The following is a 20,390-nucleotide window of genomic DNA, read 5'->3' as shown; positions in this document are numbered from 1 at the left end:
GCCTGATAATTGAACCCTGTGGCACCCCCAGAGAGACTGCCAGAGGTCCGGACAACAGGCCCTCCGATTTGACACACTGAACTCTATCAGTGTGTCAAGTAGTTGGTGAACCAGGCGAGGCAGTCATTTGAGAAGCCAAGGCTATTGAGTCTGCCGATAAGAATACGGTGATTGACAGAGTCAAAAGCCTTGGCCAGGTCGATGAAGACGGCTGCACAGTACTGTCTTTTATCGGTGGCGGTTATGATATCGTTTAGGACCTTGAGCGTGGCTGAGGTGCACCCATGACCAGCTCGGAAACCAGATTGCATAGTGGAGAAGGTACGGTGGGATTCGAAATTGTCGGTGAGGTTTGTTAATTTGGCTTTCGAAGATTTTAGAAAGGCAGGGAAGGATGGATATAGGTCTATAACTGTTTGGGTCTAGAGTGTCTCCCCCTTTGAGGAGGGGGATGACCACAGCAGCGTTCCAATCCTTGGGGATCTCAGACGATATGAAAGAGAGGTTGAATAGGCTAGTAATAGGGGTTGCAACAATTTCGGCTGATCATTTTAGAGAGGGTCCAGATTGTCTAGCCCAGCTGATTTATAGGGATCCATAGTTTGCAGCTCTTTCAGAACATCAGCTGTCTGGATTTGGGTAAAGGAGAAGCAGGTGGGGCTTGGGCAAGTTGCTGCAGAGTGGGCTGAGATGTTGGCCGGGGTAGGGGTAGCCTGGTGGAAAGCATGGCCAGCCCTAGAAAAATGCTTATTGAAATGATCGATTATCGTGGATTTATCGGTGTTGACAGTGTTTCCTATCTTCAGTGCAGTGGGCAGCTGAGAGGAGGTACTCTTATTCCCCATGGACTTTACAGTGTCCCAAAACTTTTTGGAATTAGTGCTACAGGAAGCAAATTTCTGTTTGAAAAAGCTAGCCTTAGCTTTCCTAACTGACTGAGTATATTGGTTCCTGACTTCCCTGAAAAGTTGCATATCGCGAGGGCTTTCCGATGCTAATGCAGAACGCCACAGGATGTTTTTGTGCTGGTCAAGGGCAGTCTGGGGTGAAGCAAGGGCTATATCTGTTTTTTTGTTCTACATAGTTCTAAATAGCACATATGGAATCATGTAGTAACCAAAAAAGTGTTAAACATTTCAAAATAGATTTTATATTTGAGATTCTTCAAAGTAGCCACCCTTTGCTTTGATGACAGCTTTGCACACTCTTGGCAGTCATTTCTATATTAATTTCTATATTTCTTAATTCCTTTCTTATTTTTTTTTTTAGATTTGCATGTATTGTTTTATATTGTTAGGCACTACTGCACGGTTGGAGCTAGAAACATAAGCATATTGTTACACCAGTGATAACATCTGCAAAATACTGTATGTGTACAGTACCAATAGTATTTCATACGGTTTTCTGTGTATGGAATGTAATTCCATATGAAATGGCAATATTTTATTAGTGTCATTTAGACACATTTCAGTTGTATGCATTCAGTTAAACTGACTTGGTATCTACCTTTCCCTTTAATTACACACTGGTCAATTCCATGTTTGGGTTGATGGAAACATGAAATGCCGGTTTCAATTTGATAAATGCCGACATTTTGTTCGTTAGACATTATGGGATATTTTTGTGTAGGTAAAATTAATTCTGTGAGAAATTGCGTTGGAAACGCCTTTATCTGCAAATATTGATATAATAACCATTATTTTCAATGGTTTCAAAACCAGAGTGGGCACATTTGCTATATAACGCAAAAGTTTTTGTGACAAAACCATCGGTAGAGTTGAAAATGCAGTGGAAACCATTTAACTTGTATTTTTCATTGGGTATATGGGACTTTAACGGCAAAAGTTATTTTTATGTGCACCACGTCATCACGAACAGCCTTTTTATTCACATAAAGTCTGTTTGATAGCAACAGCTCTTGTGGCAAAATGCGCATATTGTTTTATGCAGATTTTTTAATCTGTCGCAAATTGTATGGAAACCAAGCTACGGTTGGATAAATATTGTATTAAAAAATCTGCCATCGTAAATTGGATGGAAACCAAGCTACGGTTGGATAAATATTGTAGATGCCATGCCACTTGTCTTGGTTCCGGACTGTTCGGCTATCATTCCACTCCTGTCATTCCATTTGCTAAACCATCTTTGGCATATATCACGAAGTACTAGGAGTGGAATGCTTTCGCTAAACAGACAGAAGGAATGCCACCTATGCTGCCACAATTTGGGGTGGTATGTGGAGCAGACAGTATCCTCGGAACTATACAGCGCACTAGCTTTTGCTGGGGAGAGAAATGCATGAACACCCAGCGGAAGTTTAGACGGTTAGTGGCGTTCGGTCAAACGAATTGAACACTCACAGCAAAGAACGAAAATATACATTATTTTGCAACGACCCAGTTTCCCCCCATCCCATACACATGGCTTCAAATTCAAACATAGATATAGAGGGTGCAACCCAGCATCTTCGTGATATATTAAAGCTGGACCGACCTGGGAACAGCGTTGGTAAGTGTAACTGGAATGAAAAGCGCTTTTAGGCCGCATTGCAAGCTAATTATACTAACTTAGCTACCTAGCTTTGGACAACATTCTAGTTTGCTAACGTAACCTTCCTATCAAAAGTTATGGACGGACGCTGCAAAATGCGAGCTAGCTCCGTATGCTCACGTTTGTACTTAGCTAGTTAACTTAAACTTTTTCACAAGTCATTAGCTAACGTTAGCTAGCTAATTTACATTTGCTAACATATTAGCTAGCTAAGTTATCAGACTGCTAGTTAGGCTAACGGTAACTGACTACGGTTGCTAGCCTATTAGTTAACTAATGTAGCTAGCAAGCTAAATTATCTTAACGACGTTACGCTTGCCAAATGTACAATTACGCTAGCTAGTTTAGTTAGCAAGTCGAACCACGGCTAGCTAACGCCTTGATCACACCACTATATGCAAGGCGAGTCCCCTCTGTACCACAGCACGCAGAGTATTGGTGGGACCAATTCTTTAGCGTGACATTGTTGACTCTAGTACCACCTTTCCAGCTGGAAAAAAAATCTGCGGCCAACAAATGGGTGTTACACACTAACACAAGGCTACGCTCTACAATTTCGTTAGCGACTCCCACGCTTCAGGAGTGTCTTGAAAACAACAGATTGCAAATGCTGCTCAGAAATTCCCTTGCTTCTAGAAAAGCAGGGATGTAGGGACAGGGTTGGTGAGCGGTCTTGAACCAGTTCCGTGGTGTATGGTCAGCGCCATGGAAATCAGCTCATGTCAACCTACTGGAGCTAAAGGCCTTTCATCTTGCATTCCGGCACTTCCTCCCAGTACTGACAAGACAACTACTGAAACGGACAGATGACACAAGCGAGGTTGTGCGCCAACTGTCGGGGTGGACTGAGGTCAGTGTCACTGCACAAGGAAGCTATTGCTTTGTGCAAACAGACACTATACATCCCTCAGAGCAATACACCTGCCGGCGGTGGAGAATCAGGCAGCAGACCCCACAGGAGGCCCTCTTCTTTCAGACTGGAGGATACATCCCACTGTAGTGGAGATGATCGGGTATCAATTTGGAAGGGCCATCTCCAAACTGTTTGCTTTGTCCTATGTGTTTTTTTTTGTTGTAAAGGGTACAGCAGGCCCACTCAGGGTCAATGCTCTATCGCACAGATGGCCAAGGGGGCTGCTGTATGCTTTTCCAGCAATTCACTTGTTCCCTCAGGTCTTGAGGAAGATCAGCCTGGAGTGCGCATCGGTTCCCACAATTCTAATTAGCATAATAAACAAATACCTGTCAAAATCTGTCTGTTTCAGCTGGATGTTTTTTGCTTTGGCTGCATCTCAATCACCGCATCCGCTGACGTTGCCCTTGCGTATCTGCGGTGGCGGGGCTACAGCGGCGTTTGTCAGACCATGAGACACTTTTTTTCTCACAAACGTCTGTAGCACCCAAACGGTTTGGCCTTCAAAATATTATGAGACTCTCACGAACACCATGGTGTTCTCAGTTTTGCTCTACGACCCCCACAAGCGTCATGGGACTCGTCTGAAGTTGGTACTGCAGATCTGCTAACTTCCCTCTGTAGAGTCAGAACAGTTTGGGCTGCACACTATGACCCATCTATGGAGAGTCTCTCCTGAACGTGTATGTACATGTTGGTTGTTTTGCTCTAGGACGAACACAAGCCCCAGACTCATTTGAAGGTATTCCGGTAGAAGTAAAAAAACAAATTAATGGGAGTAGTTTAGTGCCAAATGTAAGGATTTTTCTCAGTACAGATATAGGACAGACACTTCACAACAAATGTCTTTGTGATTTCTTTGAGATATTAGCCCATGTTTCTATGGACTAATAGCAGCAGGGTGTCACTCGTTCCATGTTGGACATAGTGTCTGCAGGATTGTTTTTTCATTTCAATTAAGTCCTAAACAACCAGGTGTGGGGAGTTTCTTACTAATTAGGGGCCTTCATTCATCAATCAAGTACAAGGCAGGAGCGGAAACCTGTGGACACTCGGCCCTCCGTGGAATGAGTTTGACATGTGGTCTAGAGGGTTAATAATTTTACCTGCCTCCCCACTGCTCACAGGAGAGTTATGAGTTGCATACACGTTGCCTGCATGCACACAGTGCATATCTTGCTGCAACAATAACTGTTTGTCAAACATAACAGCTTTTTGTGTGTTATGGGGGGAGCAGAGACTGGCACATTGGATTATCAATGCCGTGTCAAAATCATACTCTATAGCAGGTAGACCAATTCCAGATAGCGTGGTAGCACAGTTGTTCACGGGTATAGCCACTTCATGTGTCTTGTTCAGTGGGGCCTCCCTGGACTCTCTGTGCTGCTGCAAGTTGGGCAACACCCATGACTTTCTTGAGGTACTGCAGACTCAATGTTATGTCCACACCATCACTGGGGTCTGTGGTTTTGGACATGGCATGCTCTCTCAACCCAGATAAGTGAGCGTACCGTCAACCTTGTACGTACATACTTTTCAACCATCCATGAGATGGCTGTTCTATACAGAGGCCTTCCACTCTTGGTGCTGTTGCACCCAAATTAAGAATCATATAAGTTATAGCTTTCAGCTCGCTTGTGTGTACGGTTGTATACCACAGTTGAAATTCTGTTACCTTGTTGGGTAATTATATTCTGTTGCATCCTGTGGTGGATACAGTGATGTCCCAGGGACTCATCTGGACCAATTTAAATGGTGTTATCCCACTCATTTGTCTGAACTACCTCTAGGGTTATGGATGTAACATTGGGTTATGGATGTAACCTGAGCTGTTAAATCTGCTCAGAGGAATACAATTACATTCATTACCCAACGTTCTGTGCGCTGCATACGTTGGATAAATCCAACATATGCATCATTGTATGTGTAGACTTGACAAATAGTAGCAAAAAGGAATGCACACATATCCAGTACAAATGTTGGATTACGTGATGAATAAAGTGTCACTGCAGAATTTATTATGCAGTATTGATGCAATGACTGTCGGTCTGATCAAAGCATAACTTTAGCAGAATGCGCCATCCCTGTCATGCAAGTTAATGTCAGCTAATTAATGTTAGCTAGCTAGTAAAACATTAATTAATTGATGTTGGCTAGCTAACTAACATTACTAGACTAGCTACAGGTTAGATGTTTGCTTGCTTTCTTGGTAGTTTGCAAGGTTATCAAACTAGCAGTACATTTACGTGGCAAGTTAGCTATAGACGGCACTAGTTAGGTAAGTTGGCTAACGTTACAATTTTAAAGTGCGTAACGGCTACCTAACACATTGGTTTTATTTAATACAAATGAGTAGCTAGCTAGCTAAATAACTAGGCAGCAGGTTGCCCAAAAACTGACTGAAGTTGGGCAGGTGAAACCCTTTTTAGGTGATTTCTTGTATATCATAAAAATAAATAAATCATAGCACATTTTGGGATAATTTGGCAATTTTTTCCCCCTGGTTAAAACCTTTTGTGACTAGGGAGCAGTATTTTCATTTTTGGAAAAATAACGTTCCCGTAGTAAACGGGATATTTTGTCAGGACAAGATGCTAGAATATGCATATAATTGACAGTTTAGGATAGAAAAAACACTAAAGTTTCCAAAACAGTAAAATATTGTCTGTGAGTATAACAGAACTGATATTGTAGGCGAAAGCCTGAGAAAAATCCAATCCGGAAGTGCCTCATGTTTTGAAAGAGCTGCATTCCAATGCGTCCCTATTGAGCAGTGAATGGGCTATCAACCAGATTACCCTTTCTCCGTATTCCCCAAGGTGTCTACAGCATTGTGACGTAGTGTTACGCATTTATGTTGAAGAATACCCGTAAGCGGCTACATTGCGCAACTGGTCACCTGATGGCTCCCAGAGTGATTCTCGCGTAAAATACAGAGGTAGCCATTATTCCAATCTGTCCTACTGAAAAACCAATTGTCCCGGTGGATATATTATCGAATAGATATTTGAAAAACACCTTGAGGATTGATTATAAACAACGTTTGCCATGTTTCTGTCGATATTATGGAGCTAATTTGGAATATCTTTTGGCGTTTTCGTGACTGCAATTTCCGGGCGATTTCTCAGCCAAACGTGAAGAACAAACGGGGCTACTTTGCCTACAAAAATAATTTTTATGGAAAAAAGGAACATTGGCTATCTAACTGGGAGTCTCGTGAGTGAAAACATCCGAAGCTCATCAAAGGTAAACGATTTAATTTGATTGCTTTTCTGATTTCCGTGACCAAGTTACCTGCTGCTAGCTGGACAAAATGCAATGCTAGGCTATCGATAAACTTACACAAATGCTTGTCTAGCTTTGGCTGTAAAGCATATTTTGATAATCTGAGATGACAGGGTGATTAACAAAAGGCTAAGCTGTGTCAATATATTTCACTTGTGATTTTCATGAATAGGAATATTTTCTAGGAATATTTATGTCTGTTGTGTTATGCTAATTAGTGTCAGTCTGATTACGCTCCCTCGTGCAGGATGGGGAGTCACTAGAGGTTATTAAGTAGAAATCCATTGGGAAATTGATTTATATTACATTTATTCCTGAAATGTAAGTTTTAAATTATGCTATTGCTTCCTTTTGACAATACATTTTAATGAATAGCCCAATGTCAACAGTTTTGTCCAACTCAATAACCAATTTACAGAAACAGTACATTTTCTCCATCACTCTCCTTCTTGCACAGCCTGGAGGTGTGTTGGGTCATTGTCCTGTTGAAAAACAAATGTTAGTCCCACTAAGCCCAAACCAGATAGGAAAGCATATCGCTGCAGAATGCTGTAGTAGCGATGCTGGTTAAGTGTGCCTTGAATTCTAAATAAATCACAGACAGTGTCACCAGCAAAGCACCATCTCACCACCTCCGTGCTTCACGGTGGGAACCACACATGTGGAGATCATCCGTTCACCTACTCTGCGTCTCACAAAGATGAGGCGGTTGGAACCAAAGAACAGATTTCCACCGATCTAATGTCCATTGCTTGTTTTTCTTGGTCCAAGCAAGTCTCTTCTTATTATTGGTGTTCTTTAGTAGTGTTTTTTATTTTGCAGCAATTCGACCATAAATGCCTGATTTCATGCAGTCTCCTCTGAACAGTTGATATTTTGAATTCTGTTACTTGAGCTTTGTGAAGCATTTATTTGGGCCGCAATTTTTTGAGGCTGGTAACTCCAATGAAATGATCCTCTGCAGCAGAGGTTACTCTGGGTCTTCCTTTCCTGTGGCAGTCATCAATGAGAGCCAGTTTCATCATAGCGCTTGATTTTTGCAACTGCAATTGAAGAAACTTTCACAGTTCATAATGTTCTGGATTGACTGACCATGACTAGAAGTAATGATGGACTGTGGTTACTCTTTGCTTATTTGAGCTGGTCTTGCCATGACATGGACTTGGTCTTTTACCAAATAGGGCTGTCTTCTGTTTACCACCCCTACTTTGTCACAACACAACTGATTAGCTCAAACTCATTAAGAAGGAAAGAAATTCCACAGATTAACTTTTAACAAGGCACACCTAATTGAAATGCATTCCAGGTGACTACCTCATGAAGCAGGTTGAAAGAATGCAAAGTGTGCAAAGCTGTCAAGGCAAAGGGTTGCTATTTGAAGAATCTAAAATATAAATATTGTTTTTAACACTTTTTTTGCCTATACCTTTTATTTCATAGTTTTGATGTTTTCACTATTCTACAATGTAGAACATATTTAAAATAACCCTTGTTATACATTTTTGACTGGCACTGAATATCTACAGAAATAAGGCAGATCCTGCTGCCTGTTTTGAGTGTTTGTTTAATAGTGTAGTGTTCTGTGAGCACCAAGCCTCATGCAACTGCATAATGTTGGATAAAAAAAAATCACAAATTCATCTGTTTTTAATCTTTGCTATGCTGTAGTAAATGCTTTCCAATTTTTTATTTCCTTAGAACAGACTCTGGTATTACTTAATGCATTTAGTGTTTACACTGTTCTAAACAGGTAGAAAAATAATATTGTAATCAACAGCACCTGTTTGTCACATAGTATGCATGCAGCTCTCACTCCTATACCCTCCTTTTTCTTGACCACCTTATTGTTATATTATCATTATATTAAGCATTGTCATTATCATTGGTAGGCTTCATTGGTAGGCTTCGTATAGTAGTAGCCTTGTTTAAGCACCATTGATCTGTAGTCCTAAGAGCACGTCCTGTTTAGTCTTAATGCCATAACCTACTTAGGCCTATATATCAATTCATAAACTGGGTGGTTCGAGCCCTGAATGCTGATTGGCTTGGCTGACAGCCTTGGTATATCAGACCCTATACCACAGGTATGACAAAACATTTATTTTTACTGTTGGTAACCACTTTATAATAGCAATATGGCACCTCGAGTTTGTTGTATATGACCAATATACCACGGCTAAGGGCTGTATCCTGGCGCGCCGTGCTGCGTTGTGCTAAAGAACAGCCATTAGCCATGGTGTATTAGCCATATACCACACCCCCTCGGGCCTTGTTACTTATATATATATGTGTGTGTGTGTGTATATATATATATGTGTCTACTGTATCAATAATTCGTTCATGTCATGACACAGCATATGGATCATTCGCGCGTTGAAATGTAAACAAGCATTTTAGTTTTAAATTAATTAAAGGGAGCTTTAAATAATGAAACAATAAATGAACCACAATTCACGAATGCGTGCAACTGTTTTTAGTCTTTGCTGTAATAAAGGCTTCATATACAGTATATATATTTCGTTAGAACAGACTCTCTGGTAGACTTAGAGTTTACACTTCCAAATGGTCAGAAAAAAAAAATATCTTAAGCACCTGTTTGTCACACACAGGCCTAATATTCACGCAGCGCTTGCTCCTATACCCTCCTTTTTCTTGATCTCCAGTAGTTTCCACAACCAAGCCGTGTCTTCCGCACATCTAACTATCCATTTCCCTTCTACGCAACCAGTAAACATTCCCCATTTTCAAGTTTATTTTTCACGTCCTCTGCACTTATTTTGCTGTCACGTGTTAAGAGTTTTTTTTATAATCAATTTCTTATAATTATGATAGGCTATAGGTCTGGCCCTATTGGTCAAGTATATGTGATGCATACATGTGTCATGTAAAGGAGCAAGGGTTGAGGGAATAGGGAAGGTTTTTCTTAAACAAATTGGGGATTTTGATGTCAGAGAAACAATTAATCTAAATGGCTGTAATTATGTTGCAGCTTCAGAATGGACAGTGCGATCAACACTTGCTGTGCTATGGTCCCTGGTCACTGCAGCAGGGAGGAGAGACGACATGCGCCAGTAACGCAGCCACTTACTGTCATTTGTTTTAATACAGCGTGGCCATTGGGCTCCTTGAGTAATTTGTCTGTCTTAATTATTAAATCAAACAGTGCGCTTAAAGTATCAGACAAGATACATGTAGTTGATTTTATTGAAACGCATGGAAAAACATATCGATTTTTTTTTTTAAATATCCAACAATCGATTGGTCGAAAGAACCAATGACTCTTGGTCAACCAAGATTTTTTTGTTGTTGTTGGTGACGGAACTAGTTGATATTTGTCTATCCCCACCAGGCGTGTTCAAAACCAACTATATTAATTTGAGCACAGGTTGAAACACACAAAAAACATTAATGGACATTGCTAGCTAATTTGTCATGGGAAATAAAACAATTTATTTTACCTGAAATGTATATGGTCCCTTTAAAAAAAAAAAAAAAAAAATTATTACCCATTTTCAGTCACACAAAATCGTGTGCTCTCTACTCTGACAATTAATCCACAGATAAAATGGGAAACCTATATAGTTATTATATTTTTTATTCATCATTCCTTGTGAAATCCACAGAAGGATGAACATGGTAGTTGCCAACTAATTTTAAGGTACATTACCGCCACCAACTGGATAAGAGTGTGGACCAATTTCATCTTTCAAACACCGTCGTGGGTTAATATGCTTGTAAAAACCATGGGAGACGCGGGACTTGCAGAGCATCAAGGTGCCCGGTTTTGTCGACGCTGGCGAGCAGTTTGGATTAAATTATTGAATAACGTGTGTAAATGTATATTACAATACTCGCGCACGTAATGCGGACGGTTTAGTCATGTTAGAACGTTCAAATATGTGGGACAGCCCTTTTTGTGAAACCCGTAAAATCGGTTTGTTCACATTTGCTCTTTGCAATGGGTTTTCCTCAACCTATCAGAGTAAGATCGATGTGAGGTTGTGTTGCTAATAATGAGGGTGTTTCACTGTTATATTTCAGTCAAAAGACGCCCGATAAGGTAAAACATTTTTCCTTCGCTTCTGTTATTCAGCCGTCCCACGTTTTTATGCGTGTAAAGTACGTCAGATATTGTCATGACGGGCCTGATTGGAGGAAAAAAATGTAAGGTTAACTTTCCAACTGTAAACCAAACAAAATACGCTAGTCAAGGTGGGATCTTGTCGGTAAAATGAATTATGCGAGGATTGTCGGTGTAAACGCTTTTATGCGCAAATATTGATATCATAACCATATCGAATTAAACTTGGAGTCACGAGATGACGTGTCGTCTTCCCACTTCGACTCGTCGGGAGAGCAGGCAGTTAATTAGGCTACAGATGGAATAAGTTATGTTTGAACTTGTTGCGCAAGTGCAAGGTGATGCGCTTGATGCTCCTTTCCAATAAATATCGCGAGGGTCTTATTCTGATGACCTGATAATCGATGCTTGCCTGCCGTTTGACGAATAAAAATGTTCTCGCGCTTTTGTTCATAATTATTGTCTCCATGTAAGCTATACGCAATACTAGAGTGGTCACAGTCGCTATATAACGCAAATGTTTGAGAACCATAGTTGAAAATGTGATGGAAACCCATTTAACTTATATTCTTTGTGAGGGGGGATTTAACCGCAAAATGTATTTTTATGTCTACCACGTCATCACTCACAGCCTTTTATCTGCAACAAGGCAATTGTGTGGGAAAATGTTTTTATGCAGTTTTTCAATAGTCACATCTGTTGCCCAATTGGATGGAAGCCTAGCTAGAGACACGAAGAAAAAGAAACAGCAGGTTACAAAGTAGAGCCTTGTAGCTACGTTTTGATGTGTGGATTGGTCAAAATTCACCTTTCGCCACCTCAATTTCCATGATGAGTGCTAGATTTCTAGCTGTGTGGGAGTGCCTGACGCAGTTTGCTGAGGCATCGAGCTGAGCGAGAGGCAGAGCTGCATTGGCTGTATTGTGTCGGCGGCAAATTTTGTGACGGTTTTATTCTTTCAAGTAAAAACTACCAGAATTCAGTGGCTACAGCCTACAATCGATAAAACCATAGGCTAAATATCAGTGAATTGAAAATGTGTACCATCTATCTTTCTGTGCAGCTGGCTAGCAGGCGGCTCATTCTCTAATGTGCTTTAACGAATTATTTGCTGCAGTTTATCGCACATCACCAGAGTAACTCATCATCATGAAAAATAACATGACAATGTAACCCAACTTGGGTGTAGGCTTACCTTTTATGTTATTGGACTAGTAGCACTCTGCTACAGGTCAGATTTAGTGAGAAGTGGGGGTGTTGTGTGAGTGTTTGAGAATGCTGAGGTGTTTCTGTGTTGGTGGGGGTGCTTGTGTAGGGATGTTTGTGTTTCTAATTTGCATAAAGTAGTATAAAAAGAGGTATGATGATTTCATAAATTGTTAATGTGACCACCTACCTTAAATGTATTGGTCTAAATGACTGAAATTATGTATTCCATACGGCCTAAATCGCATAATAAACTATTAAATATATATTTTTGCTTTTATTTACTATCATGCGATATTGGACGATGTGTTGAATTTAAGAATCCTGACAGGCCACTTAGTGCCATTATTGACTAGGGATTAACATTTGCCTGTCCCCAACCTTTTACGATAACTTGAAAATAATGGTCAATCCTATTCTTGTGAAATAGTGTTCTGTGTTCCTGAGAAGCTTCTTTCTAACATGTAATACAAAGTATAACTCGAGAACCACAGTTTCACTTTGTCCCCTAACACCCTGCCTAACATGGCTCCTTATCGTCCAAAACAGCCAAATAAGCCAAAACAGCCAAATACTCCATCTAAACGTGAATCGATTCTCAATTGCAGCACTGTTCTAGAAACATAAATCCCTTTACTTTCATATCACAAAATAATTTCACAAATGCAAAATACCAATTTACTGTTTTAACCAGATTTAACATGGTTGCAGCTGACATTGTTTTTCAGTGACAGCATGTTTGTGGTATCAGTCTAAAGTTTACACACAGGTGTTTGGAGACTCAAAGCTAATTAGAACAGGTAGTCCACTCTGTCTTCCATCTGGTTTTACTTAAACAAGCACTGTAACATGAAAAGATGGCTGTGTGGGAACCCTAACCCTATAAAGGTATATATCAATTTAACCTTTTTTGTTTGTTTTTTTGACAATGTTTTCTCTGTGATTTGAAAGCCCTCATGCTTCCAAAATCATTACCGCAAGCGAAGTGTGTTAATGTTCAGACAGGGTGCCAGGGCTCTTAACAAAACTCTCCTGTTCCAGAAGACGCCTTCATCCAATAACTTATGTGTAATGTAATGGAACTGAGGGTCATCAAGGTCTAAGCACCAGAACCAAATCATAAGGCATGAGGTTGCCTGGGTTCTTTGGAGGCGATGAAACATCAGTCCTTGATGAATACGGGTTTTCTGGTAGCATGTAAAATTACACTAGGAACGTTGTCATCCCCTTTCGGCTTTACCCCTGAAAATGTTGCTTGGCAATAGGGTTCGCTACTTATCATAATTTTTGGTGATATCCAAAGTTAGGGGGACTGAGTTACTCACAGGTATTTGTTTCCGTAGATGCTTCTCCAAGTGAGAACCAAAGCAGAACATCTTTCAATGGTGAATTGAATGGACTTCTGGGAGCAGACCTTATAGGAGCAGGCGACAGGTCAACCATGGCTGAATCCACAGGCCCTAATTCAGAGAACATGAACACCCAAGAGTGTCAGATCATGTAAGTAATAAAGTTACCTCTTCTTTATTCTGTTGTACAGTATTTTTCTCTGCCTCAACAGAGATTTCTCAGGTACAGAAATGCACATTTCAGTATTGTGTGAAACATTTGGGTTGATTGAATGTTGAAACCCATGTTCAATCTAGATCTCTTTAGGAGATCAAGTGTCCAGTTTGTTAACATTGTATTTGGTTTCTTCACCAGCTGCCTCTCTGGGGATGATGGCTCCACTTGCATTCCCATCACATCTAACAATGTTGAAATTGTGGCCAGTCGAGACTCAAGCATTGACAGCAAGGCACGTGGCAGCAACAAGGTAAGACTTTGAGTATTAAAGGCCCAGTGCAGTCAATTTTGTTTTCTAGTGTTTTGTATCATATTTGTACAATAGTTGATATAACGAACAGTGTAAAAGTGTTATTTCCTGGAAGAGAACAACCAATTTATTGTTTTTTCCCCCTGTGTTTTCACTAAGCGCCGGCCGTTGGCCAAATAGCCAGTTATACTCATTTCGAGCTGGCCACTTTTTCCTGAGTGCCATGTATATACGCACTGAATACGGCTTTGTTAATGTCATGGTTTCACAATTATTATGCTAAAAACCGAGTTTCTACCCCAAACCGTTCAAAAGATGTTTCATTTTACTGGGTTTTCTTTTCTTTTTTTCTTGCGTTCATTTACAGGAAACATTTGATTAGTGCAGCGATTTGAACATAGTTGTACACCCAAAGGTAACTAACAAATGTGATTAGCGGGGAAACACTTGTAAAAAGCGCACTGCACATGCAAGTGGCATCATATGACAAAGATGGAAATAGACATTCGAATTTTAGGAGGGGATATCTAAAGATTCAACAACTAGCATGGGTTGCAAATATGACTAGGATTATGCCTTTGGCTGATAGACAACTAAAGAAAGTTGATTTGAAAACCAATGGAACACTAGAGAAATGCTGGTCTCAGTGGCATATGAGGAAGTGTTAAAAAAAATCTCTTTTTTTTTTTTATAAATCATTCCCTCAGCATATAGTACCAGTCAAAAGTTTGGGGACTCCTACTCATTTAAGGGTTTTCTTTTATTTGTACTATTTTCTACATTGTAGAATAATAGTGAAGACATCAACTATGAAATAATACACATGGATTCATGTAGTAACCAAAAAAGTGTTAAAGAAATCAGTAGTAGCCACCCTTTGCCTTGATTGCTTTCCACACTCTTGACATTCTCTCAACCAGCTTCACCTGGAATGCTTTTCCACAGTCTTGAAGGAGTTCCCACATATCCTGAGCACATGTTGGCTGCTTTTCTTTCACTCTGCGGTCCAACTCCTCCTAAACCATCTCAATTGGGTTGAGGTCAGGTGATTATGGAGGCGGCAGGGTAGCCTAGTGGTTAGAGCGTTGGACTAGTAACCGGAAGGTTACAGTTTCCTTCAAATCCCCGAACAGGCAGTTAACCCACTGTTCCTAGGCCATCATTGAAAATAAGAATGTGTTCTTAACTGACTTGCCTAGTTAAATAAAGGTAAAATAAAAAATTCCATCACGCTCCACGGCAAAAAAAGAAAGCGGGGACAAGTACTGATTTTGTTATTTTATTTATTCAGAAAAATCTGGAAAATGCGGCAGCTAGCGTGTCAAATTTATTTATAAAATCCTTCAGCTGATGTCACAAAGTGCTGTACAGAAACTCAGCTTAAAACCCCAAACAGCAAGCAATGCAGGTGTAGAAGCACAGTGGCTAGGAAAAACTCCCTAGAAAGGCTGGAGCCTAGGAGGAAACCTAGAGGAACCATGCTATGAGGGGTGGCCAGTCCTCTTCTGGCTGTGCTGGGTGGAGATTATAACAGAACATGGCCAAGATGTTCAAATGTTCATAGATGACCAGCAGGGTCAAATAATAATTATCACAGTGGTTGTCGAGGGTGCAACAGGTCAGCACCTCAAATGCCAGTTGGCTTTTCATGGCCGATACGCACGCAAGCAACCGGTATCTTTTTTTCTAAAGTACTGTAGCTGTATAGGGACTTTGGCGAACAGTAAATCATTGAATGCTTTCAATATGTCTATGCCTTGTGGCATTTTTCAAGTCTGCTTAAACTTGACTATATGCAGCATGAGTGGGTAGCTAACAAGATCCATTCCAGCCAGAGGTTCCTCACAGTCTTGCAACAGTATGACACGAGGCAAGTGCTCTTGCACTTTATCTGTCTTCTCAATGAAAACTAGTTAGAATTATCAAGCATATATTTTATGGAAAAGAGATGTGCGTTTCGGAAAAATGCATCATGCTGCCTTTTTGACAACATGACCGAGTGGCATAGATTACTGTTCGACAGTGGTGTAAAAATACTTTAAAGTACTACTCAAGTAGTTTTTGGGTGTGATCTGTACTTTTACTTTACTATTTATATATGGTTTTACTTCACTACCTTCCTATAGAAAATAATCTACTTTTTACTCCATACATTTTCCCTGACACCAAAATGTACTTGTTACATTTCGAATGCTTAGCAGGGCAGGAAAATGGTCCAATTCACTAAACACGAATGCTGTGTTTGTAAATTATGTCGTGAGGGTTGGAGTGTGCCTCTGGCTATACATCAATTTAAAAAAAGAAAATGGTGCCGTTTAATTTAAGGAATTGTAAATATTTAATACTTTTACTTTTGATACTTAAGTATATTTCAAACCAAATACTTTTACGCTTAATTGTTCCAAACCGCTCTGCCAATAAAAGCTAGTTTTCAGGTTGTATACCACGCACCACATTCCTAACTGTGGGTTAATGCACTTAGACCACTCCCATACAGTCCTAGCAAAATTCTTGCTTGATACATTTTCTTTGTTAAACTATTTTTGTTGCTTTTTTACCATTGGAAAATAAAAACAATTGTAACGATTACAGTACATTTCTTAGATGTTACCGAGTAATGATTTAATATTGAGATCAAAACGGCTGCACTGGGCCCTCAACTGTCCTTGAGGACATGAAAAGGGTCACCGGCGTGATTACACCAACGTTCTCAGACAAACAATGTAAAGACAATTTTTTTAGGCAAGGGTGGTTGTCTCAAGTCTAGATATCTCTAGATAGCTAAGCAATTTATTACCGAGCACTGTTTTGCTACCATTATTTGAACATCTGTCCTCATGTTAACACAATATACAATGTTCTTGACTCAGTGTTGCTCTGTTGTAAGTATATGGGTCCTTTAATTTTGACTCTTTCCTGTTCCATGCAGGTAAAAATCCAGCCTGTCGCCAAGTACGACTGGGAGCACAAGTATTACTACGGCAACCTCATTGCGGTCTCTAACGCATACCTGGCATATGCCATCCGAGGTGAGTTTGGAACAGTGGTGGCTGGTGGAAGTTTTAAATGTGGAGGAAAGGAATAGTAAAATATAGAATGGTCTCAAACTCATCAAACACCTGGTTTCCATGTTTGATAGCATTCCATTTACTCCATTTCATTCATTATTATTAGCCATCCTCCCCTCACCAGCCTCCTCTGGTGTGGAACCATGCATTACCATCCTTTGTTACTTGGTATGATCTGATCATTATATATACACATATACAGTTGAAGTTGGAAGTTTAAATACACCTAAGCCAAATGCATTTAAACTATTCCAGACATTTAATCCTAAGAAATGATCCCTGTCTTAGGTGAAATGTCTTAATAATAGTAGAGAGAGTGATTGGTTTATTTCAGCTTTTATTTCTTTCATCACATTCCCAGTGGGTCAGAAGTTTACATACACTCAATTAGTATTTGGTAGCATTGCCTTTAAATTGTTTAACTTGGGTCAAACGTTTCGTGTAGCCTTCCTCAAGCTTCCCACAATACGTTGGGTGAATTTTGGCCCATTCCTCCTGACAGAGCTGCTGTAACTGAGTCAGGTTTGTAGGCCTCCTTGCTCGCACATGCCTTTTCAGTTCTTCCCACAAATTTTCTATAGCATTGAGGTCGGGGCTTTGTGATGGCCACTCCAATACCTTGACTTTGTTGTCCTTAAGCCATTTTGCCACAACTTTGGAAGTATGCTTGGGGTCATTGTTCATTTGGAAGACACATTTGCGACCCTGATTTAACTTCCTGACTGATTGTCTTGAGATGTTGTTCAATATTTCCACATAATTTTCCTCCCTCACGATGCCATCTATTTTCTGATGTGCACCAGTCCCTCCTACAGCAAGCACCCCCAGAACATGATGCTGCCACCCTTGTGCTTCACAGTTGGGATGGTGTTCTTCGGCTTGCAAGCATCTCCCTTTTTCCTCCAAACATGACGATGGTCATTATGGCCAAACCGTTTTATTTGTACAACCTTTGTCCCCATGTGCAGTTGCTAACCCCGTAGTCTAGCTTTTTTATGGTGGTTTTGGAGCAGTGGCTTCTTCCTTGCTGAGTGGCCTTTCGGGATATGTCGATATATGACTTGTTTTACTTTTGATATAGATACTTTTTTACCGGTTTCCTCCAGCATCTTCACCAAGTCCTTTGCTGTTGTTCTGGGATTGATTTGCACTTTTCGCACCAAAGTAAGTTCATCACTAGGAGACAGAACGCATCTCCTTCCTGAGCGGTATGATGTCTGCGTGGTCCCATGGTGTTTATACTTGGGTACTATATTGTTTGTACAGATATACATGGTACCTTCAGGCGTTTGGAAATTGCTCCCAAGACTGAACCAGACTTGTGGAGGTCTCCCATTTTCTTTCTGATTTCTTTTGATTTTCCCATGATGTCAAGCAAAGAGGCACTGAGTTTGAAGGTAGGCCTTGAAATAAATCCACAGGTACACCTCCAATTGACTCAAATGCCAATTAGCCTATCAGAAGCTTCTAAAGCCATGACATTTTCTGGAATTTTTCAAGCTCTTTAAAGGCACAGTCAACTTAGTGTATGTTAACTTCAGACCCACTGGAATTGTGATACCGTGAAATAAACAATTGTTGGAAAAATGACTTGTGTCATCCACAAAGTAGATGTCCTAACCGACTTGCCAAAACTACAGTTTGTAAACAAGAAATTTGTGGAGTGGTTGAAAAACAAGTTTTAATGACTCCAACCTAAGTGTATGTAAACTTCTGACGTCAACTATGTGTATATGTGTGTATATATATGTATGTATGTATGTATATGTATGTTGTAGTGGAAATTTCCTGTATTACCAAATAATGAGAGCAAACTACCACACAAGTCAGAGTTATCATAAAGTCCATCTTTAATTATTATGAGCTCCATCACAACCCTGTGACTCTCAGATCAATTCAGTGTCTAATAAATGAATTCTCTGAGAGTGCTTACTCATTGCAACTGAGATCCTTTATAGCAAAGACACACATAGCCAGACAGCATTGGCTATAAATTATCCTTCAGCTTTGTCTCCTAAACTATGTTCTTATCTCGCTCTTGGTACCACTCAGGACCCACCATTGCCTCACCCAATGGCATATATCAAATACACCCCCTCCTGGACAAGATCACAGAGAGACAGTGACTGGCACACAGACATTGTAGAGCCAAGAGATAATTTGTTCCCCCTCAATCATCCCTTCACATGGTTTAAAAGATATGTTTACATATGAAGACAAGCTTGACCTCTCCCCTTTCTGTGGCCCAAGTAACTGAACCCTGACAGAGAACTGCAAACGGCCAACAGTATTATCAAAAAGACATTCTAATGACAAATAACTCGCATAAGCATGAAATAAAATATATATTTATAAATGTTACCTAAAGAATTCTGATTCTGCTACGACAATGTATATATATTATGCATCTATATGCATGCAGTGCCTTAGACCGCTGCGCCATTCGTTGGCTTCAACATTGTAAACTGAAATCACTGCCACTGAAACATTTTGAGAGCTTATGATGATATAGTGCACTCTAGCCTACTAATAACTCCACACCTACAAACCACCCAAAAATAGGTCACTATAACTAACAAAGCCTATGAAAAACCTGTTATTACCACAGGTAGCCTAGTTGTTAGAGCATTGGGCCAGTAACCAAAATGTTGCTGGATCGAATCCCTGTGCTGACAAGGTAAAATCTGTCTTTCTGCCCCAGAGCAAGGCAGTTAGTTAACCCACTGTTCCCCGAGCGCTGAAGATGTTGATTATGGCAGCCTCCCCTCACCTCTGATTCAGAGGGGTTGGGTTAAATGCACATTTCAGTTGTACAACTGACTAGGTATCTTCCTTTCCTTACTACCATTACTACTCCCGTCACTACCACTATTAAAAGATTAGCTGGCACACCACATTTACTTCAGTAAATGTCCTTTTTTAATTTACAATAGGTGGCAATATCACATTGCCTTAATAATAAGCATATACAGTTTTATTTCAAATGGATAGCAAAATCACAGGAATGGTTTCAGATCAAACTCAACATTCAGACTAAAGGCAGCGAGGGTCTTTAAACTAAAGACCCATGTGGCCTTTCATTTTAACAATGGGGGAAATTCCAGCGGGAGCAGAAAATATTTTTGTCATCTCTGATTTTTCTGGCAATTCTTACATAAGAATGTTGAACATACTTTTCACATTTGTATCACAAACCATTTTTGCGAAGATCATGATGAAACTGGCAATTTTTGGACATTTTTTTTTAGACCTATACATGCTGCCTGTGAACTGTACTTGATATAGACATCTTGGTGTCGTTATACTCTTAGGTGTGCTCTAACATGGAGAATGTCTAGATTCTGAAATAAAATTGTTCACATACCATTGATTCAACTTATTTATGATTTTCTCAGAACTACCCTTTTTGATTTTGTTCATTTTGACTTTGTTTGGAACAGTATACGCTACAAGTACATCAGATTTCCAGTG

The 20,390-nt window shown here is 40.1% G+C and overlaps 1 protein-coding gene across 11 annotated transcripts in view; it reads left to right on the top strand.

Annotated features, from left to right (window-relative positions):
- The first annotated feature begins 2,298 nt into the window (after nt 1-2,298).
- LOC115134279 (enhancer of mRNA-decapping protein 4-like) overlaps nt 2,299-20,390 on the top strand; it is a 39,350-nt gene continuing 21,258 nt past the window's right edge. For all 11 annotated transcript variants that reach the window (XM_029668086.2, XM_065022582.1, XM_029668085.2 and 8 more), the window contains exons 1-4: nt 2,299-2,508; nt 13,379-13,535; nt 13,740-13,851; nt 16,781-16,880. In XM_029668086.2, the coding sequence (XP_029523946.1) occupies nt 2,421-2,508; nt 13,379-13,535; nt 13,740-13,851; nt 16,781-16,880 (457 nt within the window). In that variant the 5' untranslated portion in view covers nt 2,299-2,420. The remainder of the gene's footprint in view (nt 2,509-13,378; nt 13,536-13,739; nt 13,852-16,780; nt 16,881-20,390) is intronic.

The sequence above is a fragment of the Oncorhynchus nerka genome, linkage group LG9a (assembly GCF_034236695.1).
Source record: "Oncorhynchus nerka isolate Pitt River linkage group LG9a, Oner_Uvic_2.0, whole genome shotgun sequence".
In the NCBI taxonomy this organism is placed as follows: Eukaryota; Metazoa; Chordata; class Actinopteri; order Salmoniformes; family Salmonidae; genus Oncorhynchus; species Oncorhynchus nerka.
This window is presented reverse-complemented; position numbering and strand designations above follow the sequence as displayed.